At 47.4% G+C, this 27,057-nt stretch overlaps 3 protein-coding genes across 4 annotated transcripts; 1 reads left to right on the plus strand and 2 right to left on the minus strand.

Moving 5' to 3' along the window:
• Positions 1-615: 615 nt before the first annotated feature.
• Positions 616-16,158, minus strand: C2H9orf43 (chromosome 2 C9orf43 homolog). The gene is made up of 13 exons (XM_066254666.1): positions 15,973-16,158; positions 15,720-15,870; positions 12,442-12,511; positions 10,441-10,541; positions 7,806-7,869; positions 6,315-6,487; positions 5,486-5,636; positions 5,093-5,153; positions 4,729-4,793; positions 4,430-4,517; positions 1,822-1,901; positions 1,088-1,154; positions 616-875 (listed from the first exon to the last, which is right to left on the minus strand). Exons 1-13 carry the CDS (start codon positions 16,118-16,120, stop codon positions 622-624), a joined length of 1,473 nt encoding a protein of 490 aa, XP_066110763.1. The 5' UTR covers positions 16,121-16,158; the 3' UTR covers positions 616-621.
• Positions 16,159-18,362: 2,204 nt separating this feature from the next.
• Positions 18,363-20,589, minus strand: LOC136324093 (heat shock cognate 71 kDa protein-like). Its single transcript, XM_066256450.1, is given in 3 exon segments — positions 18,363-19,080; positions 19,082-20,192; positions 20,195-20,589. Coding segments are annotated over 3 exon segments (1,749 nt in total). The 5' UTR covers positions 20,349-20,589; the 3' UTR covers positions 18,363-18,596.
• A 3,242-nt stretch (positions 20,590-23,831) lies between these two features.
• On the plus strand, positions 23,832-27,057 carry POLE3 (DNA polymerase epsilon 3, accessory subunit). 2 transcript variants are annotated; one of them, XM_066256452.1, is made up of 4 exons: positions 23,832-24,258; positions 24,364-24,434; positions 24,754-24,872; positions 25,122-27,057. In XM_066256452.1, the coding sequence occupies exons 1-4, from the start codon at positions 24,193-24,195 to the stop codon at positions 25,292-25,294; spliced, it is 429 nt and encodes a 142-aa protein (XP_066112549.1). In that variant the 5' UTR covers positions 23,832-24,192; the 3' UTR covers positions 25,295-27,057. The 2 variants fall into 2 exon arrangements, with proteins under 2 accessions (XP_066112549.1, XP_066112548.1); XM_066256451.1 differs by having other exon boundaries at positions 23,840-24,258; positions 24,364-24,449.

The following is a 27,057-nucleotide window of genomic DNA, read 5'->3' on the forward strand; positions in this document are numbered from 1 at the left end:
AAAATCTTCCCAAATCTCAAGTTCAAGCAATCCTGAGACTCTGAGATTCTGAGTCCTCATGAGCGTCAGGGAAACTTTTCCTACCTTAGAAACGGGAGCAATGCATCGGGGACAATGCTTTCCGACTCTTTCTGGCTAATACGGGTCCTGTCCCACGTAAGCAGGGATGTTACACAGAACGCAACCAGTATTATTGTATGGATACCATCCTCAAAAGAAAGCGTTTCCAGAGGATGAGAGGAAAGCTGGGAACACAGGAGGTGCTCCCTAGGGTCAAATTCATCTTCCTACAACTAGAAACCTTCCAGCGCTTCAGAGAGGAGATAAAAGTGATCCAGAAAAGGGTGCCAAGAAATATCTCTCCCCTCCTCCCGGAAAGAGAGAATGAGTCTTTTGATTAAGCAGCGGCTATGTTCAATCACCAAATTATTCTGACCCTAATGGAAGAGAAACAATGCGAGTTTCAAAGGGGTGGGGCTCTCCTCACCTCATTTATTTTAGAGGCAAGTAGAGACACATGAAGAAAACAGAACCCCTATGCTCAGGCCCTGCTGGAGGCTCCTGCGAGGAGAAGCCCCTCTCCTTTTAGCCTGTCTGTCCAAGGTGGCTGCCCTCAGAGCTCTAAGCACCCCGCTGTGGAACAGGCTGCCCAGCGGAGCTTCCTGCCTCTGCCTCCAGAGACTCTTCTCTCTGCGTCTCAGAGAGTTGGTCCTCCTTGTCCTCATAATCAGCGAACTGAGGAGTCCTCCGTGGTCTGAGCTCAGGGCTCCAACGTGCTCTAGACGTGCTGGCTGAAAGGTCCTCTGGGGTCCTCTCTTGGGCTTCCCACACAATCTCATCCTCATTAGCGGGTTCTGTCTTGGATAATTTAGCATCTAAAAGACGATTCAGCCATTAATTGTGCCTATAGCCTTCTCCCAACTAACTGTGACAACAGGAGAACAGAAAAGGAAGGCCTGGGGTATCCTTAGGAGCCTCTGAGGGGATGAGGTCTGCGTCACCCAGGGACGTGAGCCATCCCGGTCATCACAGGTTTAGCTTTCCTGTCCTCAGCCCCGTCCTCAGGTCCCTCAACCTAGTAACTTACTCAGCTTCCTGAGGATGGGATCCAAGTGGTCCTCAGCGAAGTCCTTCTGTGGTCCTTTTGTGGAATCCTGAAATCCATTGGAGTAAGTGTAAGGGAACTTGAAACTTTAGGAAACAAAGGATTTTTCTAAAAGATGCTTTTCTTGGAGAAATTAACATCAAACCCCATCTCCTAACACTGAAGAGAGAAGCTGGTATCACACATCCTTTGCCCTCCAGGCTGACCAGATGCAGCCAGAACCCACTCTTCCCCATCCCCAGCTGTCACTGAGGGCAGACTGCCTCCAAAAGCAGCCGCCAAGGATTCCTCCCATTCCTGTACGCACATACTGTTCCTTCCAAGAGAGGGAGTCCATTTCCTCTCCTCTCGAATCTGGGCCAGACTGGTGATTTTTGGACCAATAAAACATGGCAGAAGTGCCACTGTTCCAGTTCCAGGCCCACCCCTTAAGAAAGTGCCTGCATGAGATTACTATTCCGTCAAGAAACCCAAACTAGCCACAGGTAGAGAACTCACAGAAGAGAACCACGGCAATCTGGCCAACAGCCCCGGCCCAGCCTCCGGCCGAGTGTGGCTGCATGAGTGACATCAAGCAAGATAGACAAACCATCCAGTCAACACACAGAATCAGGAGAAATAACAAAGCCCTATGGTCTCAGCTTCGGGGTGGTTTGCTAGGCAGTAACAGATCACTGAAGCAGGGCCCTAGCAGCGTGGCCCTCATTCACTCTCACCTGTTTCTGGGTGCAGCCTTCTTTCGTCCCCGTGTGCTGCCCCTTTTTGTTACTTCTCCGACTTGGGGGAGTTCTGCTACCTAGTGGTCACAAAGTAACTCAGTTCTCTTATTTGTATTTCATATCCTATTGTTGGGCTTCTAGTTGACCCCCTAGTCCAGTGGTCCCCAACCTTTTTTGGGCCATGGACCGGTTTAATGTCAGAAAATATTTTCACGGACCGGCCTTTAGGGTGGGACGGATAAATGTATCACGTGACAGAGATAAGCGTCAAGAGTGAGTCTTAGACGGATGTAACAGAGGGAATCTGGTCATTTTAAAAAAATAAAACATCATTCAGACTTAAATATAAATAAAACAGAAATAATGTAAGTTATTTATTCTTTCTCTGCGGACCCGTACCAAATGGCCCACAGACTGGTACCGGTTCACGGCCCAGGGGTTGGGGACCACTGCCCCAGTCTACAAGTGACTCCCTACCCAGGACAAGACAGGACCTTAGAGGCAGCTAAAAGGAAGTCAGGCTTTCTGAATTCTATTTGTGATGCTGGTCACCTGGGACTGTGCCCACATCTATTATAGAATTAGAAATTAAGGTAAAGTGTGTGTTGAAAGACCCAGGATTCTTTCAAGAAACCTAAGGGGCAGCTACCTTCACAGCACAGCAGCAAAAGAAGCTCTAACTCTACCTTCCCAGTTAGTGGCCACTCCTCTGACCTTCTTGCACCATAGCTAATGTACCCATATTGGCTTCTGAAAATGAAACTTCTCCCCCTAAAAAGCTCTAGTTCCGCCTGACCTGTGGTGGCGCAGTGGATAAAGCATTGACCTGGAATGCTGAGGTCACTGGTTCAAAACCCTGCACTTGTCTGGTCAAGGCACATATGGGAGTTGATGCTTCCTGCTCCTCCCCCCTTCTCTCTCTCTCTCTCTCTCTCTCTCTCTCTCTCTCCTCTCTAAAATGAATAAATAAATTTAAAATAATAAAATAATTTAAAAATTAAAAAAATTTTAAAAAGCTCTAGTTCCAGAATTCTTCTACATCAGCTTTATACCGAACTAGTCCTGAAACTAAATTATTCTTTCCATTCTCAGTCTCCCTTTATCTAAATGAACGTCTTCCAAGCTGCTACCAGAAGTATTATGTTGTAAGGTAAAGCCAGTCAAGGAACTCCCTTGTTCAACAATTCTGTTGCCTCCCTCCCAGCACTGGTTTCCACACTGGCTGCACACTGAAACCCTGGAGAATTCTAAAAAACACTGATTTAGCTAGCAAGTCTCAGGTGCAGGCAGGAGTCAGGGCTCTAAAAGCTCCTCAGTTGGTTTCGTGTGCAGTCACGGTGGAGCATCACTGACCTGGAGGCTAAAGGTCAAACATCTTAGCAGGCTATACAAGCCGCTACCCACCTTTCCCTTAAATATCCAACCCCACAGCCACGTGGACAGCTCAGGGTTCCCTGAGCACCCACGCTGCTCCGAGACGCCTTTGCACAGGCTAGCCCCACGTCCAGGAACTGTCTTCCATGTCAGAAAGTTCTCACATGTACCCAAGATCCAATGCAAAAATCATCTCTTCCATAAGGCCTTTCTCAACTCAGTGAGGACAGACCACTGCTCTAAGCACATGGTTCAAAGGGGCAGCCCAGTCACTCAGGAAAACTGCTCCCATTGGGAGCAGCAGAGTGGAATTCAGGGAAGTGTGGGTCACTCTGGATGGGGTGCTAAGCTTGGACAAGTCACCTCCTGCCCTGGCCACAGCCATGGTCTCTCTACCTCCCGTGTGAGAGCGAGGAGTCTTGTTACATCTTCAGTCAGAGGACAGCACTGGTATAAGAGAGCTCAGCTTCCAAGAGAGCAGCTTCCTTCCCAGGAAACACCTTACCCAAGCCCTCCCAGTGCCCCAGGATTGGAGAGTAAATTCTGATCATTAAACGCTTATTTCCACATTACAGTCAGCGACATCCAGTCTAAGCAGGGCAGAAGGTTTAGGAGGATTCCTTCTCCCTCCTTCCCTCCCAGTCTGCACTCGAGCTGAGAAATGTCAGAGGGACAGGGATAAGTATGTCCTTCAGCTCAGACACGGTAAGAACTCCAAAAAAGACAAGATACCCGTTCTTATCTCCAGCATGAACTCAGAGGGAAAAGATCACCTGCCTCCTAGATGGGGCTAGATAATGCGTTGATCTCAACCTGAGGCTGCAGAAACTAACTTGGGGCCGAGGCAATGGAGGGCCATAGAACTCTCCTGGGGCTTTAGTGAGGGGCCCCAGATCTCCCCTGCCTCTTCGGCCAATGTCCCCTCCAGGGTCTTCTCTTCAGGGCTTGCTCGTCAACCTCAGACCACCTGCCTTTTCTAAGGTAGGGCCTGAGGGAAGATGACTCGGACTCTCGCTCCTGGTCCTCTCTCAAACCCCGTGAGAAGCAGACATGTGGCCCCGCGTGCTTGCTTAGTAAATATATGATGGAAGGATGATAGGCAAGCCAACACATTCCAAGGAGAATTCTGAGTGCCTGGCAAGGCAGGTCCCCAAATGACAAACATGTTCAGCTTTTTCTGCCCTCCAATCTATCCTGGGATTCCATCACCCTTAACCCATATTGTCCTTACCAGACCATGGGTCACAAACGCTGGGACCTCGACGTTTATGCCACATGCTCTGGCTTCCTGGACCACTCTTGTATTTCCTCTTAGCCTCCTGAAAGCCACAGGAGGAAGAACTGAGTTAGGACTTTTGGAAGTGAACAACACTTTCAAAGAGTCTAAAGAAGGAAGTTAATATCTACAACCAAATAGGAATTTCGTACTGACAACCAGACAGAGAACAAGGAGAGTCCCACCTCCTACACAGCCCTCCCCATTCCGGGCTGTGCCCAGCAAGTCCCAGGTGTCCCCTCACTGCTGCTTACCTGTTTCTTAGTAGGTGTTTTCAACTTCCTCTGTTGCTGCCGTTGCTGCTGCTGCTGCTTCTGATCTGTGACCAGAGAACCAGCTCGATCCTCTTCTCCCTGATAGCTGCCACCCTCCCTCTGGGCTGCCAGCTGTGCCCTGCTGCACAGTGGTGACACTCTCTCTCTGGTCAGGACCTGGCTGGGGCAAGGGTGGTGGTGGTGGTGGTGGTGGCTGCTTCCTGAAGTTGCAGTTTCCTGAGTTCTACACTCGACCCTATATGTGTGGCCACAAACGTCACTGAACTTCGACCAGGGTCAAGTATGAGAGCTGTGGGCTGAGGGAGAATGGCACCTGGCGAGCTGGCAGCACCGGGAACCCTACCTTCCATCCTCAGGTGATAATACAGTTTCCTCAAACGTTCAGGATGTCCCAGAGCCGGTCTCTGGGGGAAAGAAAGGACAGCTCTCCGGCAGGCCTCTCCCCTTCCCAGCTGGGTCCCCGTGCACTTACCCGTCTAGTCAGCACACAGATCTGAGAGCCCTGTGCGGGCACCACTGTACCCACCGTACCAGGAGCTCCGGAGAGGGGAGAGGCATGGGGGACGACGTGCAGAAGAAACAGGGAGATGCTCTCCTCAGACACCTCCCCACACGTTTGCTTTCACCTGCACACAGCCTAGCCCTTCTCTGGGGGTGGGTCAACCGCTCCAGCCTCGAAGCTAGATGAGTTGGATGTGCACGCAGACACCGTGCTCTGAGACACCCTCGCACCCACCTGCAGGGTGAGGCGGTGGATAGAGAGACCCATCTGAGCAGAAATGGCGCTGTCAGGGCGGCTCTTTTCCAGAGGAGGTTTCTTTTTCTTTATAGACAATTGTGTCTTCACCTCCGGACAAGGCATGGTTTTCCCTTCATCTGACAAAAGACTGAAGGGGACAGAGACAGCCAGACAATGAGCAGCAGCTCTTCTTGGAGAGTGTGGCTGAGGAGAAATATGAGAAGGGCTCCATATCTGAAGAAATGTCCACTTTGGGCCTATGAGGCCTGAACCAACGGGTACTCATTCGCTAACAGCCATGCTCATTATAGCTGGGTGGATTAGGTGTTTACTATCTGTCAGGCTCACATGCTTTATACCAGTGAATCCTTTCAACACCCTGAGGACAAGTAGTATTGTCCCATTTTGTAGATGAGGAAAATGAAGCTTAAAGAAGCTAAATAAAGTAGCAAAATTTGCAAAGCCCGTAAATTTTCATGTAAAATGTAAAGGTTGCCTCACTCCAAACCACATATCCATTCTGCCTCCCACTTAGCCATAGCTCATCTAGAAAATGAGGAGTGTAATTGGCCTACCTCCTAGTAGAGGTTTAAATGAGAGAAAATATGTAAAGGACTTACTCAGCACAGGGCCAGGCAGATGCTAAGTACTTGATAAATGGTGACTGCTGTCACCACTGCATATTGGTAAGTCTGAGAACTCAGTGAACAAATAGGGTGATGGTTTTCTCCCCTCCCTGCTCAGGAGGAGCACACTGTCTAGACCCTTCTCAGCCTCAAAGGAAAGCAGGCGCCCTAGCTCTCCCACAGGCCGGCATGCTACTCACGCATTCAGTAGATACTGAGGCACTGTGTCAAACTGGTCCCAGAAAGGGAGGAACTCTGAACTTGGTTGCTCAGACATATCTGCTGGGGAGGGCGGGGGCACAGTCAGCCTTGGAGCGCTCAGCTGTGAGTCTGAGTCCTGCTTTCCAGAGGGAAGCAGAGATGGCTTGCATTTCTGGAAAAGAAACAGTGGAGAGAACTCCTTGAGGCATTCTTCAATGCCGCCTCTCCCACCCACTGTCCAGCCTCCCGACAATGCCGCACAGGAAACCCCTTGTTCCCAGACTGAGGCCAGCAGCAGCCCGCTCCGGTCCGCACTGTGAGGACCGCCCCCTTCTGCCCTCTGGCTCCCCAACTCTATTGTTGAATTCCGACCATATGAGGATTAGCTGTTTTGTTTGTTTTTCCCCAAAAAAGGTTATATTCATTTATTCATTTAACAAATATTTATTGACAAACCTTGTGACAGGCACAGAACTAGAGCTGGGATTCAGCAATGAACAAAATGGACCAAAACGCTATTTTCATGGATGTAGCAACCTTCCAGCTCTGCGACCCTTTTAAAGCATGTTTACCCAATAAATGGTAGAATTAGAAGCAGCAGCCCAGGTTCAAAATAATCCCTACTCCATTGAAATTCTGTTTCCACCACACTGGGTATTCATTTTTAACTGACTAAAAATTCCTCCTCAATATCCAACAGTTCCTCCTATCATCTCTTCAAGGTGCCCTTCACCTTCCCACAGGGAGGAGATAGGGGAAAAGTCTCTCAGTACAAAATGATTTAGTAATTTCTTTTTTTTTATAATTTTTTTTATTTTATTTATTTATTTATTTTTTACAGAGACAGAGAGTGAGTCAGAGAGAGGGATAGACAGGGACAGACAGACAGGAACGGAGAGAGATGAGAAGCATCAATCATTAGTTTTTCATTGCGCGTTGCAACACCTTAGTTGTTCATTGATTGCTTTCTCATATGTGCCTTGACCGCGGGCCTTCAGCAGACCGAGTAACCCCTTGGTGGAGCCAGCAACCTTGCGTTCAAGCTGGTAGGCCCTCGGGGTCTCGAACCCGGGTCCTCTGCATCCCAGTCCGATGCTCTATCCACTGCGCCACCACCTGGTCAGGCAGTAATTATTTCTTAAGAGGGTTTTTTTTTGAAAATTTTGTTCATTTAAAGAGAGAACAGGGCCTGATCTGTAGTGGCACAATGGATAAAGTATCGACCTGAAACGCTGAGATCCCCAGTTCGAAGCCCCGGGCTTGCTGGGTCAAGGCACATACGGGAAGCAACGAGTTGAGGCTTCCCTCTCCCCCTACCCCCTTTCTGTCTCTCTTTTTCTCTCTCTCTCTCCTCTCTAAAATGAATAAATAAAATAAAATACAGTAAAATAAAATAAAGAGAGAACAGAAGGGGGAAGATATCTGAAAGGAAAACAAAAATAACTTCTACTGAGTAACATCAGAAAGCTTTGGCCAAACATCAAACTTACCACTGTAGAGGCCTCTCTTTTCTTCTTCCCATCCTGGCTGGAAATGCTAGACTTCTTAGCTGGACTGGAAATAAGAATACCACAACTCAGTTCCAGACATCTTAAACAAAAGCACCAAGGATACTCGTGAATGAGGACTAGAAGATTTCTATCCTATGCTGTACTCAGACATGGCCAGCTGGGAACCCAGGACCTGCTGCCCCAAGGCTGCTAAAAAAGGACCCTTACCTTCACATCTCAACAAGGTCCCCCCCTAGTCTGTCACACAATCCAGTTATTTACTTTTATAGCATTAGTCCAAATCAGCAGTTATACACTTAGGTGCAGTGATGTTTGTAATGTCTAAATCCCCACCACTGTAAGACTACAGAAGGACAGGAACCAGAATTCTCACTGCTTAGCATGAGGAGATACTTAAGTATTTTCCCTCTGTTATCTTCCTCCTCCTTTTTGCTTGGAACATGGATATGATGGCTGGAACCCTAGCACTCACTTAGATCTTAAAAGTCCCTGTGGCCTGACCAGTAGTGGCGCAGGGGATAGAGCATCAACCTAGGTTGCTGAGGTCCCAGGTTCAAAACCCCGAGGTCAGCCCTGACCGATTGGCTCAGCGGTAGAGCGTCGGCCTGGCATGCCTGGGTTTGATTCCCAGCCAGGGCACACAGGGGAAGTGCCCATCTGCTTCTCCACCCCTTCCCCTCTCCTTCCTCTCTGTCTCTCTCTTCCCCTCCCGCAGCCAAGGCTCCATTGGAGCAAAGTTGGCCCGGGCGCTGGGGATGGCTCTGTGGCCTCTGCCTCAGGTGCTAGAATGGCTCTGGATGCAACAGAGCGACGCCCCAGAGGGGCAGAACATCGCCCCCTGGTGGGCATGCCGGATGGATCCCGGTCCGGCGCATGTGGGAGTCTGTCTGACTGCCTCCCCATTTCCAGCTTTGGAAAAATAAAAATAAATAAATAAATAAATAAAACCGGCCCTGGCCGGTTGGCTCAGCGGTAGAGCGTCGGCCTGGCATGCGGGAGTCCCGGGTTTGATTCCCAGCCAGGGCACACAGTGGAAGTGCCCATCTGCTTCTCCACCCCTTCCCCTCTCCTTCCTCTCTGTCTCTCTCTTCCCCTCCCGCAGCCAAGGCTCCATTGGAGCAAAGATGGCCCGGGCGCTGGGGATGGCTCCTTGGCCTCTGCCCCAGGCGCTAGAGTGGCTCTGGTCATGGCAGACCGACGCTCTGGAAGGGCAGAGCATCGCCCCCTGGTGGGCAGAGCCTCGCCCCTGGTGGGCGTGCCAGGTAGATCCCCGTCGGGTGCATGCAGGAGTCTGTCTGACTGTTTCTCCCTGTTTCCAGCTTCAGAAAAATACAAAAAAAAAAAACCGAGGTCACCAGCTTGAGCGCAGACTCATCTGGCTTGAGCACAGGCTCACCAGGCTGAGCGTGGATATCAACATGACCCCATGATCACTGGCTTGAGCCCAAAGGTCGCTGGCTTGAAGCCCAAGGTCGCTGGCTTAAGCCCAAGGTTGCTGGCTTGAGCCTAAGGTCACTGGCTTGAGCAAGGGGTCACTGGCTCAGCTGGAGCCCCTCTGATCAAGGCACGGATGAGAAAGCAGTCAATGAACAATTGAAGTGCCATAACTACTAGTTGATGCTTCTCCTCTCTCTCCCTTCCTCTCTCTCTCTCTCTCTCTCTCTCACACACACACACACACACACATACACACACACACAAACAAAAAACAAACAAACAAACAAACAAAACCCTGGTGAAGCACCTTAGAAGATGGAAGCCATGACTAAGGATGATGACCCAGAAAGCTAGGAGCTCTGGCCTCTGACTAGCTCATGGGCCTGACATACTACAGCACGCAGGCCCTGGCCCACCTGCATCTGGGCTTCTTTTACATGAAAGAAAATAACCATTGGGGTTTTTTTATTTGTTTGTTTATAATACACACACACACACAAGTATACATATATAAAAAAGCATTCACAGTATCATTTTTTAAAAATAAAATGAAATAAAAAGAAATTCTTAAGTCTCATCATTTCTAAATACTTACTTAACAAATATCTGAAAACCTTAGCAGTCACAAAATAAAAACCACTTTCTTCTTAAGGCTGTCAATATTAGCAAGCCTTTAGGCCTTTGCCAAGTGATCTTTGTCATGTGGCCATATATATATATATATATATATATATATATATATATATATTTAGAGAAGGGGGGGGGGGAGAGAGAGAGAGAGGAGAGAGAGAAGAGGGAGGAGCAGGAAGCATCAACTCCCATATGTGCCTTGACCAGGCAAGCCAGGGTTTTGAATCAGCAACCTCAGTGTTTCCAGGTTGACGCTTTATCCACTGCGCCACCACAGGTCAGGCGTGAGCCCTATCTTGTAGGCTATTTACTGCCATGTAGAATTTGATGTAGAGAAGTCCCAGAACATGAATCTCAAATGCATTAAAACAGAATTCCAGTGTAGCAAGAGGCAGATGCATGAGATTATACCCGTCTCCGCTTGGCCTCCTGCTGCTTGCAGTGAGGTGGCTAACAAGGAGACCGCAGAAAGGAGACCCGCAGAGGACAGCAGGGCTCTGTAAAACCTAGGAGTTGAAGATCCCTAAGTTCTAGACACGATACTCACCCCACTTGCGTCTCTTGTTCTTTGGGAATCCATACTACAATCATATTTCTAACATCTTGTGGGCAAGGAAGTGGTGTCTCATTCAAATTTAGCACTGGAAGCTAAGAGAAAAAAAGAAAGCCTATGTATGGTTTGAAGGTAACAGCTCCTGATAGCACTCAGTACCAGACCAAGGACTAGATTATTAAGCTAACCAAAAGAGTACAATGGCTCACAAGGTAATAAAAAGGCAGTCTCCCTCACCCAAACATCCTTATAATAGTTCCCTAAGAAACCAGGTATCAGTATAGGTACTAGAAGAGTGAGCATTTATAAGTGAAAAGTCTCCCCTGCCTCACTGCGACATTAGGGGGGCATTTGGCAATTCCAAACCTCATCCTATATGGGACTACCTCTCGGCCTACCTGAGGGAACACTACTCATTCTGGCTACTCCATTCCAAAGACTGAGATCCTCTAGAGATATTACAGTACAATTTGGGAGCAGGGAGGGAACTGATAGAGACAGAAGCAACTCCTTTTATAGCCTGTGCACAAATATAGGTATCTGCATGAAAGTTAAAGTCTTAACTCTTTTCATGTTGAGCTATTTAATATACTAAAACACTGGTGCTCAAGGAAACCTTACAAATCATCTTGTCCATAACCCTAGTAGGAAAGGGGTGGTGGCGGTGAAAAATAAGGTGTCCCCAGGAAAAGAAAATGATTGGCTTGGGAGAACAGGGGAGATTCCTTTGCACTGTAAATCCTTTTATGCCTTTTGAATGTAGAACCATGTACATGGATTACCTATTCAAATAATTAATTTTAAACTAATTTAATCTAACCCTCTTGTTCCAAAGTGGTCAAAGAGGTAAGTGCTTTCTTTGTTCATTCATCCATTCAAACCATCTACCCTTTCTTAGTTCCTCCCACTCTCCACATGACACTGAAAAGTGAAGAAATATCTCATGAAAAAAATAAATGGCATCCATAGGACCTCAAAGAGCAACAAATCTTACTGTAGAAAAGTAGAAAAGGTTTTCTTCCTAAACTCGAATTTAGTTCTTCTGCTAAATAGCTATGTGCTTTAGCAAATCACTTCTTATTTGGACCTCACTTTCCTCAACTGAAAAATATATGAGATAGACCATAGCAATGTTCTTCAAACTGTAATTGCAACTCACTCATAGATCATTGAATCAGATCGAGTGAATTGAAGCCTACACTGTTTAAAAATGAAATAGAATAAAATAGAGCAGGACAGAAAGTATCAGAATACATCACCCTTAGTTTGGGTAAGGATTGTTCTATGACATGTTTGTTATACCTGGGACACTGAGGACCCAGGTTTGAAACCCCAAGGTTGCCCGCTTGAGCATGGGATCACAGACATGATCCAACGGTCGATGGCTTGAGCCCAAAGGCCGTTGGCTTGAGCAAAATGTCACTGGCCTGGCTGGAGCTCCCCCCCACCCCCCGTCCACCCAGTCAAGGCACATATGAGAAAACAATCGATGAACAACTAAGATGTCACAACTATGAGTTGATGCTTCTCATCTCTCTCCCTTTCTGTCTGTCCCTGTCTGTCACCCCACTTACTCTCTCACTAAAAAAAAAAAAGAAAGAAAAAGTATTTCTTACTGTAGGTCATAGCTAAAAACATTTCAAAGTCAACAGAGTAGATGACCATAAGGCCCAATTCAGGTCTGCCATCCCAGCATTCTAATTTCCCTGTAATATGAGATAACAGCATTTACTTACTAGCTGAACATGTTCTATACAGGGTAGAGACAAAATTCTGACCTATGCCAAACTGCCACAGATCAAGCCCACTTGTGTCTGAGATCTCTGGTAATGGCAAGCAGGGGAAGCCGTTAGCACACATCCTAGCATTATTGTAAGGGACAATGTTAGATAGTTATCATCATCATTATTCAGACTGTAGTCATCCTAAGAAACAATGCTAAATAAAAGCAAATATTTTATTTCCATTAATAAAGAGAAGATGCAGAAGAAATACCTTTTTTAATCTGTGGCTTTCTTTGGGAGATCTATTCGGAACATCTTTTTCAGGTAAATCCTTCCGAGGCCTAAAAAAATGAAAGTTTCTGAACATGAGACAGAGACAGAAAAGTCTTCTTGGGATGATAAAATAGTGCTATGAGGAAAAGCCTTCTACTTAGTTATAGAAAACCTCGGACTGGATACTTACCGAATGAATGTAGGATCTCACCATCTCCTTAGGTTTTGTTTTTCCCAGAACAGTTCCCAAATAGACAATGCACATTGCAAACACTTTACAACCATTTGTCGTATCAACTGAATAAATAGCCCATGCCTCTCTCTCTCCAGCTGCAGAAAGTTACATCATCATCAGTAATAATTTAAATATCTTAGATGTAGGTGCCCAAAAACAACTTAAATAAACGAAATGTGGTATATACACACATGGGATATTTTTAAAGGAATGAAATTCTGATACATGCTACAACACAGATGAACCCTGAAAACATTAGGCTAGGTTAAATAAGCCAGACACAAAAGGACAAATGTTCTATGATTCCATTTATATGTGGTACCTAGAATAGGCAAGAGCATAGACAAAATATAACAGAGTATCAGGAGCTGGAAGAAGGAGGGAATGAGAAGCTCTTTTTTTTTTTTCTTGTATTTTTCTGAAGTTGGAAACGGGGAGGCAGTCAGACAGACTCCCGCATGCGCCCTACCGGGATCCACCCGGCACGCCCACCAGGGGGCGATGCTCTGTCCATCTGGGGCATCACTCTGTTGCAACCAGAGCCATTCTAGCACCTGAGGCAGAGGTCACAGAGCCATCCTCAGTGCCCGGGCCAACTTTGCTCCAATGGAGCCTTGGCTGTGGGAAGGGAAGAGAGAGACAGAGAGGAAGGAGAGTGGGAGGGGTGGAGAAGCAGATGGGCGCTTCTCCTGTGTACCCTGGCCGGGAATCGAACCCAGGACTCCTGCATACCAGGCCAATGCTCTACCACTGAGCCAACCAGCCAGGGCCGAGAAGCTCTTGTTTAATGAGTGCAGAGTTCCTGTTTGAGATGATGAAAAAGTTCTAGAAATAAATAATGGTGATGGTTGCACAATATTGTAAATGTACTTACTGCTACTAAGTTAAATATGGTTTAAGTGGACCCTGGCCAGGTAGCTCAGTTGATAGAGCATGATCCCGATACACCAAGGTGTGGGTTCAATACCCAGTCAGGGCATATACAAGAATCAACCAATGAATGCATAAATAAGTGAACAAAAAATTGATATTTCTCTCTCTCTCTCTCTTCTTCCCTCTCTCTCTAAAAATCATTAAATTTTTTGAAAAATGTTTAAAGCCATGACAATAAAATCACAATACTGATTCCCAGTCAGGGCACACAGGAAAAGCAACCATCTGCTTCTCCACCCTGTCCTCCCTCTCTCTCTCTCTCTCTCCTCCCCCCTCACTACCCCCTGCAGCCGTGGCTCAACTGATTCCAGCAAGATGGGCTCATGCACTGAGGATGGCTCTGCAGCCTCCACCTCAGGCGCTAAAAATAACTCAGTTGGAGTGACTTCTCAGATGGGCAGACCATCACCCCATAAGGGGCTTGCCAGGTGGATCCCATTTGGGGCGCATGTGAGAGTCTGTCTCCCTGCCTCTCCTGCTCTCACTTAATTAAAAGAGAAATACTGTCTTCTTACATTTTTGTATCACTTGCTACTTTATTTTTTTAAATATGTTAACTGTATAAATGAATAACTATTGAAAAGACATGTAAGCTACAGACCCAACTCCTTAGCCTGACTTACAGAGTTCTACATGATGAAGGCCCCTGCTTGCTACTCCCCCTCCCCACTCTCAACCCTGATCACTCTCCCATTCCTGCTCTAGGTTCTAAACACTGAACTTTTTTCCTAACACTTAAAGAACTTCCTCTTGCCTTCTGGATTTTGCATGTGCTATTTATGTAGTCTAGAACTCTCTTCCTGTCTCCCTCCCACCTGCAACCCCCACTTCACTAAACTGCTCTAATTTCAGGTCTAAGCACAGGTGCCACCTATACAGAAAGCCGAGCCCTGGGTTAGGAATCCTTCCCCTGAATTTCCACACACCTAGATGGCACTCTTCATACCACACCCGTCACAACAAATGGTTCTTGCCCCCCACTAGACTGAAAGCTCCTTGAGGAAAAGACTATCTTATTCACAGTGTATGCCCAGTGCCCAGGAAAGTAGACCCCACTATGATTTATCTGTGAACCCAATGAGTGACTAAACAATGATGTCATGGTCTTTGCCTTCAGAGGCCCTGACTGGGAAAAGCCGCTGTTCTCCCAGGGTTTGAGTACAATAGAACCTGAAAGTAGCCCTATCCTTTTCTGTACTATCTCTGGCCTAAGAAAAGTCATCGAGGGCTGCTGAAATTGAACAGGAGACTAGAAGCCACTACAAAGGCCACCATTAATGCTTTTGACTCCAGGCAACAGGGTCTTCAAAGTTTAAAAGTCTAAGCTTTCCACAGATACCTTTCCCTTAGCTTCATATATCAGCAAGCACTAATCGAGGAGCTAAACTTTGTAGGATATTCAAAGGGAAAAGCCATTGCTTCTTCCTTCAAGACCTTATAGTTTCATACCTAAAAATAAAAGAAGACAGCCAGCACGTGTGGGCAGTCTTCTGATGACTCACAGAAGCTAATGAGATATTCCCTGATATGGGCTGAACTGTGTCCCTCGAAATTCATCTGTTGATATCCTAACCTCCAGTACCTCCGATTTTGACTCTTTTTGGAGATAAGGTCGTTAAAGAGGTAACGAAAGTAAAACAAGGTCATATAGGTGAGGCCTCATCCAATCTGACTGGTATGCTTATAAGAAGAGATTAGGACACTGACGCTCAGAGGAAAGATCATGTTGTGACAGAGGGAGACCATGGCCGCCTCCCAGCCAAGGAGAGAGCACTCAGGAGAAAGTAGCTCTGCCAACACATTGATCTTGAACTTCTAGCCTCAGGAGGTTGAGAAGAGAACTTTCTGTTGTTTAAGCCATCCAGTCTGCGGTACTCTGTATATACGTACTCTCGCAAACTAATATACCCCCACCATTTTAACCAACTCTTAGGACACGAATAAGGATGCTTTCTTTTTAGTTTCCCACCGCCTATTTACCACCTCCTTAGCTAAATTGGCGTTTTATTTTGAACCCACATTTCTCAAGGTCTTCTACAAAGGTAAAGGAAGTCAATCCAGAATTTTGAGATAGCAGGTTCTTAAAGGAAGATTCCATGGTAATTTACCTGCCTGGAAATTTGGAGTCAAACTTTGCACCCCAAGACAATAAAGAGTGAGGCTTAGTCAAGGTGAATCCGGGTAAATGATGCTGAGGACGTCTCTTGGCCAGGAAGCAGGAATCGGAGATATTTACAACAGTGAGCACTGGTGGTTTCTCTAAGAAAGCAGACCAGAAGAAAACACATAATATGTCAAAAGGGAGCCAAACAGAAATAATTGAAATATCTTGTAAGGAAAGAAATGAGTTGGGTAATTCACCGTTAACATCCAGAGTTTTGCATGGTGAGCCCAGGATTCGAGGGTGGCCCCTCTCAATCCGGCGGATAGTTGCCCAGCATTGTGGATGCTGACACACAGCCGACCTGCAGGTGGTTTCATCCCACTGGCTCTCATCCGGCAAGCCCATGGTTATAAATGGTTAGGACAAAAGCCAACCTTGCAGCTTTTTAGCCCTCTGGAGAAACAACCACATAATTAGGGTGTATTAAGTATCAGCCAGATCTTAATTTGGACTCAAAGCATAAAATGTTTCTATTGAACCCTTGTACGTAAATGGTGGTCATAGGATAATTAAGAATCAGGTAACAGGCCCTGGCTGGTTGGCTCAGCAGTAGAGCGTCGGCCTGGCGTGCAGGGGACCCAGGTTCGATTCCTGGCCAGGGCACATAGGAGAAGCGCCCATTTGCTTCTCCATCCCCACTCCTTCCTCTCTGTCTCTCTCTTCCCCTCCCGCAGCCAAGGCTCCATTGGAGCAAAGATGGCCCAGGCACTGGGGATGGCTCCTTGGCCTCTGCCCCAGGCACTAGAGTGGCTCTGGTAGAGGCAGAGCGACGCCCCGGAGGGGCAGAGCATCACCCCCTGGTGGGCAGAGTGTCGCCCCTGGTGGGCGTGCCAGGTGGATCCCGGTCGGGCGCATGCGGGAGTCTGTCTGACTGTCTATCCCCGTTTCCAGCTTCAGAATACAAAAAAAAAAAAAAAAAAAGAATCGGGTAACAAGCAAGTATGAAAACATCTCAGTGTGAAGTAAAGTGGCAAGAGTTTGGGAGCAGACTGACTTCAGAAGTTCTCCTAACCTGCCTGACCAGGTGGTGGCGCAGTGGATAGAGCATTGGACTGGGATGTGGAAGGACCCAGGTTCGAGACCCCGAGGTCGCCAGCTTGAGCGCGGGCTCATCTGGCTTGAGCAAAAAGCTCACCAGCTTTGACCCAGGGTCGCTGGCTCCAGCAAGGGGTTACTCAGTCTGCTGAAAGCCCACGGTCAAGGTACATATGAGAAAGCAATCAATGAACAACTAAGGAGTCGCAACAAAAAACTAATGATTGATGTTTCTCACCTCTCCGTTCCTATCTGTCTATCCCTCTCTCTGACTCTGTCTCTGTAAAAAAAAAAAAAAAAAAAAAAAAAAAAAAGAAGTTCTCCTAACCTGACCAGTGGTGGTGCAGTGGATAGAGCATTGACCTAGGTCCCAGGTCCAAAATTCCAAGGCTTGAGAGTGGGCTCATCTAGCTTGAGTGCAGGCTCACCAGCTTGAGCACAGGGTCACCAGATTGAGCACAGGATCATCATGATCCCAAAGTCGTTGGCTTGAACTCAAAGGTCACTAGCTTGAGCAAGGAGTCACTGGCTCAGCTTGAGCACCCCACCCCTGGTCAAGGCACGTATGAGAAGCAATCATTGAACAACTAAGGTGATGCAACTACGAGTTGATGCTCCTCATTTCTCTCTCTCCAATCTCTCTCTCTCTCTCTCTCTCTCTCCATTCCTGTCTCTCTGCCTCTCTCTCTCTCTCAAAAGAAAAAAATGAAAATAAAACAGAAAAGATCTCTTAATTCATCATTAAAAGATTGCTTAGCTTGACAGGCAGTGGTGCAGTAGATAGAGCGTCGGACTGGGATGCAGAGGACTCAGGTTTGAAACTCTTGAGGTCACTGGCTAGAATGTGGGCTCATCTGGCTTGAGCACTGGCTCACCAGCTTGAGCGCAGGGTCATAGACATGACCCCATGGTTGCTGGCTTGAGCCCAAAGGCCACTGGCTTGAGCCCACGGTCACTGAGTTGAGCTAGGAGTCACTCACTCTGCTGTAGTCCCCTGATCAGGGCACATATGGGAAAGCAATCAATGAACAACTAAGGAGCCGCAACGAAGAATTGATGCTTCTCATCTCTTTCCCTTCCTGCCTGTCTGTCCCTATCTGTCCTTCTCTCTGTCTCTCTCTCTGTCATAAAAAATAAATAAATTAAAAATTAAAAAGATAAAGATTAGTTCATCTGAGTTTCAACTTCCTCATCTGCAAAATGAGCATGAGTCGGCCCTGGCTCAGTGGACAGAGCCTCGGCTAGCGTATAGATGTCCTGGGTTTGATTCCCGGTCAGGGCACACAGGAGAAGCAACCATCTGCTTCTCCCTCTGTTCCTTCCCTCTTCCCCTCCTGCCGTCAGTGGCTTGACTGATCCAGGCACTGAGAATAGCTCCATTAGAGCGGGATAGCCCCAGACACTAAAAATAACAGTACTTGAGTATTGGCCCCAAATGAGTTTGCTAGGTGGATCCCAGGTGCATGTGGGAGCCTGCCTCACTATCTCCCCTCCTATCACCTAAAAGAAAAAAAAAAAAAGACTAAAAAGTTTTTTGAGTTTTTTTATGGTGCCAATTTTAAATAGTTTTATTTAAGACATCGCATTTTCCACTTTACAATAACAGTGCTTATAAAGTGCATTATTTCCTTTCCCTGTGCACACAGTCTGTATTCAAGTATTGAGAATGCCCAGTTATTTAACTATACAGCAGTTCAATTTTTTAAAACTGCCATAAAATTTGCTACAAATTTGGGTCCTTAAATATTTTATGTGGAACAATACGCAATCTATGCTCAAGGTTGGCTTAATCACCCTCTTCAGTGGTGGGCCCGGAGGAGGCACCACCAGGTGGAGGGGCTTCACCACCAGGGAAGCCCCCAGGCCTTCCTCCTGGCGTGCCTCCTGCACTCTGCTACCGCTTGGTAATGATCGGGTTGCAGACTTTTTCCAACTCTTTCTGCTGATGTTCAAATTCTCCCTTTTCTGCAGTCTGGTTCTTATCAAGCCAGTTGATTATTTCATTGCACTTGTCAAGAATCTTCTGTTTGTCATCGTCATTGATCTTGCCTTGAAGTTTTTCACCTTCAATAGTTGCTTTCATGTTGAATGCATATGATTCAAGTGAATTCTTGGAAGATACCTTGTCCCTCTGCTTCTCATCTTCAGCTTTGTACTTCTCGGCCTCCTGGCCCATCCGCTCAATGTCTTCCTTGCTCAGACGGCCTTTGTCATCAGTGATGGTAATCTTGTTCTCTTTCCCTGTACTCTTATCCACAGCAGAGACTTGAGGATCCATTGGCATTGATATCAAAAGTGACCTCAATCTGAGGAACACCACGAGGTGCAGGAGGCATGAGTTCAAACTTGCTAAGCAGGTTGTTATCTTTGGTCATGGCACGTTCACCTTCGTAAACCTGAATGAGCACACCAAGCTGGTTGTCAGAATAGGTAGTGAAGATCTGTGTCTGCTTGGTAGGAATGGTAGTATTGCGCTTGATGAGGACAGTCATGACTCCACCAGCAGTCTCAATGCCAAGGGAAAGAGGAGTGACATCCAACAGCAGCAAATCTTGAACATTTTCAGATTTGTCTCCAGAGAGGATGGCTGCTTGGAGAGCTGCACCATAAGCAACAGCCCTATCAGGGTCAATGCTCTTATTCAATTCTTTTCCATTGAAGAAGTCCTGCAGGAGTTTCTGAATCTTGGGGATATGGGTAGAGCCACCCACCAGGACAATATCATGGATTTGGGACTTGTCAAGCTTGGCATCTCGAAGTGATTTCTCTACAGGATCCAAGGTGCCACGGAAAAGGTCGGCATTTAATTCTTCAAATCGAGCACGGGTGATAGAGGTATAGAAGTCGATTCCTTCATAGAGCGAATCAATCTCAATACTGGCCTGGGTGCTGGAAGAGAGAGTGCGCTTAGCACGTTCGCAGGCAATACGAAGGCTGCGGACAGCCCTCTTGTTCTCGCTGATGTCCTTCTTATGCTTGCGCTTGAACTCTGCGATAAAATGGTTGACCATTTGGTTGTCAAAGTCTTCTCCACCTAAGTGGCTATCCCCAGCTGTAGATTTGACCTCAAAGATTCCATCTTCAATTGTGAGAATTGACACATCGAAAGTGCCACTTCCTAAGTCAAAGATCAGCACGTTCCTTTCAGCTCCCACCTTTTTGTCTAAGCCGTAAGCAATAGCAGCAGCAGTTGGCTCATTGATGATTCTAAGTACATTGAGACCAGCAATGGTTCCAGCATCTTTGGTAGCCTGACGCTGAGAGTCATTGAAGTAAGCGGGTACTGTGACGACAGCATTGGATACAGTCTTTCCAAGGTAGGCCTCTGCAATCTCCTTCATCTTTGTCAACACCATCGATGACACGTCTTCTGGATAGAAACTTTTGTCTCTCCCTTGTATTCTACTTGGACCTTGGGTCTGCCAGCATCATTCACCACCATGAAGGGCTAATGCTTCATATCAGATTGGACAACAGCATCATCAAATCTACATCCAATGAAGCGTTTGGCATCAAAAACCGTGTTGGTAAGATTCATTGCAACTTGATTTTTTGCAGCATCACCGATCAATCATTCGGTGTCAGTAAAGGCTACATAACTTGGGGTGGTTCGGTTTCCTTGGTCATTGGCTATTATTTCCACTTCTCTGTGCTGGAAAACACCCACGCAAGAGTAGGTGGTGCCAAGATCAATGCCAACTGCAGGTCCCCTGGACATGGTGGCGGGAGTGCACGCACTGCGGGCAAAGACGTTCTTCTGGACAGCTGCCCCCTCGTTCAATGAGCGACTAAAAAGTTTTTTTAAAAATGAGCATAAGCCTATTTCACAGGGTCATTATATAAATAATTAGCTAACGGGTATTAAAAGGTCTGGCATATAGTTCAGAAGAAATATCTGCATCCTTTCCTTTTCCCCTTTATTAATCATTAGGAAAAAGATACCACCATCTCCAAAAAGTTTTCAAAGTATAACTAATCTATTTACAGAAGTGCTTTAAATGGCTCAAATCGTTGGAAGAGCCTGACCAGGTGGTGGCACAGTGGATAGAGTGTTGGACTGGGATGAGGAAGACCCAGGTTCGAGACCCCGAGGTTGCCAGCTAGAGCGCGGGCTCATCTGGTTTGAGCAAAGCTCAGCAGCTTGGACCCAAGGTCACTGGCTCGAGCAAGTGGTTACGCGGTCTGCTGAAGGCCTGCAGTCAAGGCACATATGAGAAAGCAATCAATGAACAACTAAGGTGTCACAACAAAAAACTGATGATTGATGCTTCTCATCTTTCTCTGTTCCTATCTGTCTGTCCCTATCTATCACCTCTCTGTCCCTGTAAAAAAATAAATAAATAACAAACTTTGGACGACATGTTTCATTTTTCAATATGCTCCAATTTCCATACAGGGAGGCAATATGTGCACCAGAAATTAATGGGTTTGCTCAAACAGCAAATCAGTAGACTTGCAATTGTGTCAGAGGCCGCTGGCAATTTATTGTCTGTATGGTCTTGGGCAAGTGACTTAACCTCTCTTAGCCTGTTTCCTCACATAAATTAGGGGAGGGGAAATCCCTAAGGGTTGTAGATGCATTAAGTGAGAGAATCTACTTTTACATGTGGTAATATAATAGGTGCTCAATAAATACTATCATCTTTCTCTCTCTAGAAATGTTTTATGCAATCACTACTACCTGATCCATACTAACTTTGTAATTAGGACAGTGTCCATTTCTACTTTATTTCATTCAACACATTTATTGACTACCAAATAAATATGTGAAGGAACCTGTTATAAGCATGAAAAATCATAATAAAAAAAAAAAAGTCCTGCCCTGGCCGGTTGGCTCAGTGGTAGAGTGGACCAGTCCGTGGAAGTCCTGGGTTCGACTCCCGGTCAGGGCACACAGGTGAAGCGCTCATCTGCTTCTCTACCCTTCCCCTTTTATTCCCCTCTATCTCTCTCTTCCTTTCTCGCAGCCAAGGCTCCATTGGAGCAAAGTTGGCCTGGGTGCTGAGGATGGCTCCATGGTCTCTGCCTCAGGAGATAGAATGGCTCAAGTTGCAATGCAGCAATGGCCCAGATGGGCAGAGCATCACCCCCTGGTGGGCATGCCGGGTGGATCCTGGTTCAGCGCATGCAGGAGTCTGACTGCCTCCCCACTTCTAACTTCAGAAAAATACAAAAAAAAAAAAGTCCCCTACTAAAAAGAACTTTTAATTTAGACCAAAGATAGCAAAATATTGGCCTAGGATTGCACCTCGCCTATGACTTGTTCTTTTTAGCCTGTACTTTAAACCATTATTTTTAAATGGAAATAGTCCATAGATTTCTGGCTCTTTTTAGAGATCAAAATATCTGACACTACAGGGGCCCAAGTCCAGTAGGACAGCAAATGACTGAAGCCGAGCTTCTCCAGACAGCTTTAAATCAGGCCTGTTCTATCCAAGTGCAGAGTTTTCCCACCAGACCCTACAGTTTCTATTTTAGAGAAAGAGAAGCCTGACCTGTGGTGGTGCAGTGGATAGCGCATCGACCTGGAACCCTGAGGTCACCCGTTCAAAATCCCCGCTTGCCTAGTCAACGCAAATAGGGGAGTTAATGCTTCCTGCTCCTCCCCCCTTCTCTCTCTCTCTCTCTCTCTTCTCTATAATGAATAAATAAAAATCCAAAAAAAGAGAAAGGGAAACATCGGTTTACTGTTTCACTTATTTATACATTCAATGGTGGTTTCCTGGATGTGCCTTGACTGGGGACCAAACCTGCCACCTGGTGTGTGAGGGTGACACTCTAACCAACTGAGCTCCCCAGCCAGGGCCAGCTCCTACAGTTTCTAATTGAAGCCATTTCAGTTGGCATTTATCCTCTAATTGTTGTTGATTTCACATAATAGAGAAATATTTCTCTGTACTCATTATCAGAAGCAGGAAAACTAAAGGGTGACCAGACATGTTTCTAGAAAAAAAAAAATCATTATACTCAGTGGGAGTGAGGGCAATGTCTATGAGCATAATATGAAAATAACACAACTTAAAAAGCCATTGTTAAGCTATGGTAAGTTTCTGACTGGAACAGGTATTTGAAGAACAATTTCATAAACTAAAAAACAATTTTTTTGGCCCTGGCCGCTTGGCTCAGTGGTAGAGCGTCAGCCTGGCGTGCAGGAGTCCCGGGTTCAATTCCGGGCCAGGACACACAGGAGAAGCGCCCATCTGCTTCTCCACCCCTCCCACTCTCCTTCCTCTCTGTCTCTCTCTTCCCCTCCCGCAGCCGAGGCTCCATTGGAGCAAAGTTGGCCCGGGCACTGAGGATGGCTCTATGGCCTCTGCCTCAGGCGCTAGAATGGCTCTGGTTGCAACAGAGCAACACCCCAGATGGGCAGAGCATCGCCCCCTGGTGGGCATGCCGGGTGGATCCCGGTCGAGCACATGCGGGAGTCTGTCTGACTGCCTCCCCATTTCCAGCTTCGGAAAAATACAACAACAAAAAATTTTAACAGGGTTTTTCAATGACAATGTGATGTTGCATTAGTCTTACAACCGGTTTGTCGCCCTTTCTTTATCTGACCATCCCGAATTGAGCCTCGACGTCTAGTCATGCCCATTTCTATGCTGCCAGCATCAGTGCTGTGCTCGCACAAAGTAATCTGCGTTTGAAAATTCTAGGTAACAGGTATTTTTAATACTATTATTACCAAATTGGGAGGAATGTAAATATTAAGGATGGATATCAGCTCCTGTAAGAGTAGAAAAAAAAGGTTCCCCGCTTCGTTCTGGAAAAGGGAAGTGGAAGAATCAGGCTACCGAGGGCCGCGGTTCCTTGGAATCAAAGCCGACCGCACATGGTTCAGAAGCCCACGCCCACTGGAAAAACCCGGCTCCCGGCGGGGCGGTGTGGAGGTCTACGGCCCCTCCGCCAGGCCCCGCCTCCGCCCAAAGGAACCCCGCCCACCGTCTCAGTCCTCGCCGCGTCGTCCCCCCTCCAATAACGCGCCAGGCTGCGCCGTCGCTAGGCAGCAGCGCACAGCACTATGGGGAAGGAACGGAAGCCCTAGTGAGCCCAACTTCATTTGGTGAGAGAGCTCCAGATGTGGTGGTGGCGTAAAGCAGACAAACGAGCTTGGGAAGGGACAACGGGTGTCGGTGGGGCCGGACGGAACCCCCAGCGTACCGAGACCATAGCGGCAGGGGACGTTCGGCTGCACCGGCAACCTGAAGCAGAGGCGGGGCTGCCGGGAGAAGGAGGTTGTAGCGCGCGAGGCAGTATGGGACACAGTGGGCAACGCGGGGTGGGACGGAAGCCTGTTGGGTCAGACCGTGGCGACGCGGGAAGTCCGGACTCTGTAGTTGTGTGAAGAGGAGGCCCGAGGCCGGGGTCCGGCCCTGGTGGCTGCGATGGCGGAGAGGCCCGAGGACCTCAACCTGCCCAATGCCGTTATCACCAGGATCATCAAGGAGGCGGTGAGCAGCTAGGCTGGCGGAAGGGCCAGGGGCGGACGAGCGGGCCGTGAGGGAAGCAGGACCTGGGCCGGCGGCAGCTTGGCTCACCCCCCGCTCTTCTCACAGCTCCCGGATGGTGTCAACATCTCCAAGGAGGCCCGGAGCGCCATCTCCCGCGCCGCCAGCGTCTTCGTGCTGTACGCCACGTCCTGGTGAGGCGGGCAGAGCGAGCCAGAGCCCAGCCGGGACTGGCCCCAGGGAGGTCTAGCGAGTGTGGGCTTGGAGCCCACAGGCCCCGGTGACTGGGTCTCAACTCCTGGAGGCTCGTAGCCCTGATCTAGTTCTTGCAAGTTCTGACGCAAATAAAGCAACAGAGCAACCTTGCTTTAGCCCTTTTGTATAGGGAAGACGGGTAGTTTACCTTGTCCCAATAATTCCCGTACCTAAGACATGGGCTTCCCCATTCCACCTCGGGATGCTGCTTTTCTGACGGCCCCAAATCTTTTCTTGTTTCAGTGCCAACAACTTCGCGATGAAAGGGAAACGCAAGACGCTGAATGCCAGTGATGTGCTCTCGGCCATGGAGGAGATGGAGTTCCAGCGGTTCGTTGCCCCGTTAAAGGAAGCTCTAGAAGGTAATGGCCCCTTTCTTTTCTCAGCCAAGTAGATGTTCAGCTTGGGTCCCCTTTAAGTGTCCAGTAAGCAAGTATTGGATGTGACTCAGAAACAGTCCCGTTAGCACCACCGGAGATGGGTTTTGTAATGCTGGCCAGGTCATTTTTCCTTCTGTGCCTCGGCTTTCTCAGTGACACCGAGAAAGAAGCGCGCTGCTGCAGCCCCGCGCAGTGCAGCCCTGCCTTCTGACCCTCTCCTTCTCCTTACAGCATACAGGAGGGAGCAGAAAGGCAAGAAGGAGGCTTCAGAGCAGAAGAAGAAGGACAGAGACAGAAAAACAGATTCAGAAGAGCAGGACAAGGGTAGAGATGAGGACAATGATGAAGACGAGGAAAGGCTGGAAGAAGAAGAACAGAATGAAGAGGAGGAAGTGGACAACTGAAAAGGGGGAGGAGACTGGCCCCTTGCAAGGGGTATGCCACCCTGAAAGATGGTATACGTTTATACGAAGCCTTTTCCTACTGGGCAGAGCAGTCTTAAGCAGAAGAACCTGAGACGATCGAAATGGAAACTGGCTGGAAATATCAAAAACCAGTGCTTCCCAAACTCAGAGCATCTGAGTAGCAGAATCCTGTTTTGCTCAATCAGTCGGAGGGTTATGACTTTTTGGCAAGAGGGATTCTGAACGGATGAGACAGTTTGATCTCATTTGCTTAGATATGTGATCAGGCAGCTTTTGATTCCAGTTCCCTTCCACCCCCACCAAAAATAGTAACTTCCATGCCACCTGCTGTATTCCAGATCACAGGAGGCATGAAGGCTCAGGAATAAAATTGGGGCTTGGATCATAGTCAGCCTGTTTATGCAGTATTTGGCAATACTAGCTTTTTACAAGTGGTCCGAATGGCTTAGTTTTAGGAAACCACTAAAAGGCTGTGACAGAGCAATGAAATTTGTGGCCTCTTCACTTGACGGTAACATTAGCTTCACTTAGTTTCTACTGACTCGCTTGGCTTGATTATTGCCTATAAGCAATTGGCCTGTTGTGGTGGATGTACTGTGGGCACATATGCTCTTAAATCCTCAGTTAGAGTGGAATTAGTTAAGCACCGGCTCACATGGTTTAGTCTTAAATGCACCTCACTGCCTGCCACTGTACAGCTTTAGAATCGATTGTCACCTCCTGGATGGTATAAAATTCCAGGCTTTCTCTTCCAAGACGCTGACTCTGGCTTTTCATTCTTCCAGTTCATGATAAGTTCCAAAGTTTATTTCCTCTAGGCTCAACTTTCTCCTGTGCTTCTCGCTTCCTGCCTCTGCTCTGCTCCCCAGCCCCACTTTCTCCCTCCTTTTCTCGCTCTGCCAGTCCAGGAACTTGGGTAACCTGCTTAACATTCTGAAGTACCCGTTCCTCTGATTTCTTAACCTCGTCTTTTAAAAATGATTTGGTAAACCTCTGAAGCTTGAGGCAAATTGGATGGTGCTCAGGACTTTAATTCCCCCTTCCCCAACCATCCCCTTTCACTGTTTCTAAAGTACCTCTGCTGACCTTTCTTGGGCTTCTCCCCCTCACCTTTTTATTTAGTGCTCCAAGCACTTTTTTGGTTGTCTCTAAGGCAGTTGACAGGTAGTGAAGTGTAGTTTGACACTGTTAATTTGTTAAGTTAATACAGTGAAAAACTTGTTGATAAATGAGTGAAGAATGTTGAGAAAATTAGTGCTTTGTACAAATAAAAAACACTCTTGTTTAAAGTGATGACTCCTGCGTGGGATCATAGACATGACTCCATGGTCACAGGCTTGAGGCCCAAGGTTGCTGGTTTGATCAAGGGGTCACTGGCTCGGCTGGAGCCTCCCAGTCAAGGTATGTGTGAGAAGCAATCAATGAAACGCAAGTGTCACAACTACGGGTTGATGCTTCTCATCTCCCTTCCTGTCTGTCTCTAAAAAAGAAAAAAGTGATGACCCCTGGCCCTGGCTGGTGGTGCAGTGGATAGAGCTTGTCAGGTCACTGGCTTGATCCCAAGGTCGTAGGCTCAATCCCTAGGGTGCCGGTTGGAGCCCCCATCAGGACACACATGAGAAGCAATCGATAGGCGCACAACTAAGTGGAACAATGAGTTGATGCCTCTTTCTCTCCCTCTACCTCTCCCTCCCTCTATTCCTCTCCCCCTCCCTTTTTTCCTCTCTCTCTCTCTCTCTCTC

The sequence above is a fragment of the Saccopteryx bilineata genome, chromosome 2 (genome assembly GCF_036850765.1).
Source record: "Saccopteryx bilineata isolate mSacBil1 chromosome 2, mSacBil1_pri_phased_curated, whole genome shotgun sequence".
NCBI lineage: Eukaryota > Metazoa > Chordata > Mammalia > Chiroptera > Emballonuridae > Saccopteryx > Saccopteryx bilineata.

Excerpts from the sequence above, each read along its gene's own strand:
- C2H9orf43 (XM_066254666.1), bottom strand. The coding sequence starts at position 16,120 with ATGGGCTTGCCGGATGAGAGCCAGTGGGATGAAACCACCTGCAGGTCG. Across the intron at positions 15,871-15,972 it reads CAAAACTCTGGATGTTAACG|AGAAACCACCAGTGCTCACT; the intron begins GTGAATTACCCA and ends CTGCTTTCTTAG. Across the intron at positions 12,512-15,719 it reads GACTCCAAATTTCCAGGCAG|GCCTCGGAAGGATTTACCTG; the intron begins GTAAATTACCAT and ends TCATTTTTTTAG.
- POLE3 (XM_066256451.1), top strand. The coding sequence starts at position 24,193 with ATGGCGGAGAGGCCCGAGGACCTCAACCTGCCCAATGCCGTTATCACC. Across the intron at positions 24,450-24,753 it reads GTGCTGTACGCCACGTCCTG|TGCCAACAACTTCGCGATGA; the intron begins GTGAGGCGGGCA and ends TTCTTGTTTCAG. Across the intron at positions 24,873-25,121 it reads GTTAAAGGAAGCTCTAGAAG|CATACAGGAGGGAGCAGAAA; the intron begins GTAATGGCCCCT and ends TTCTCCTTACAG.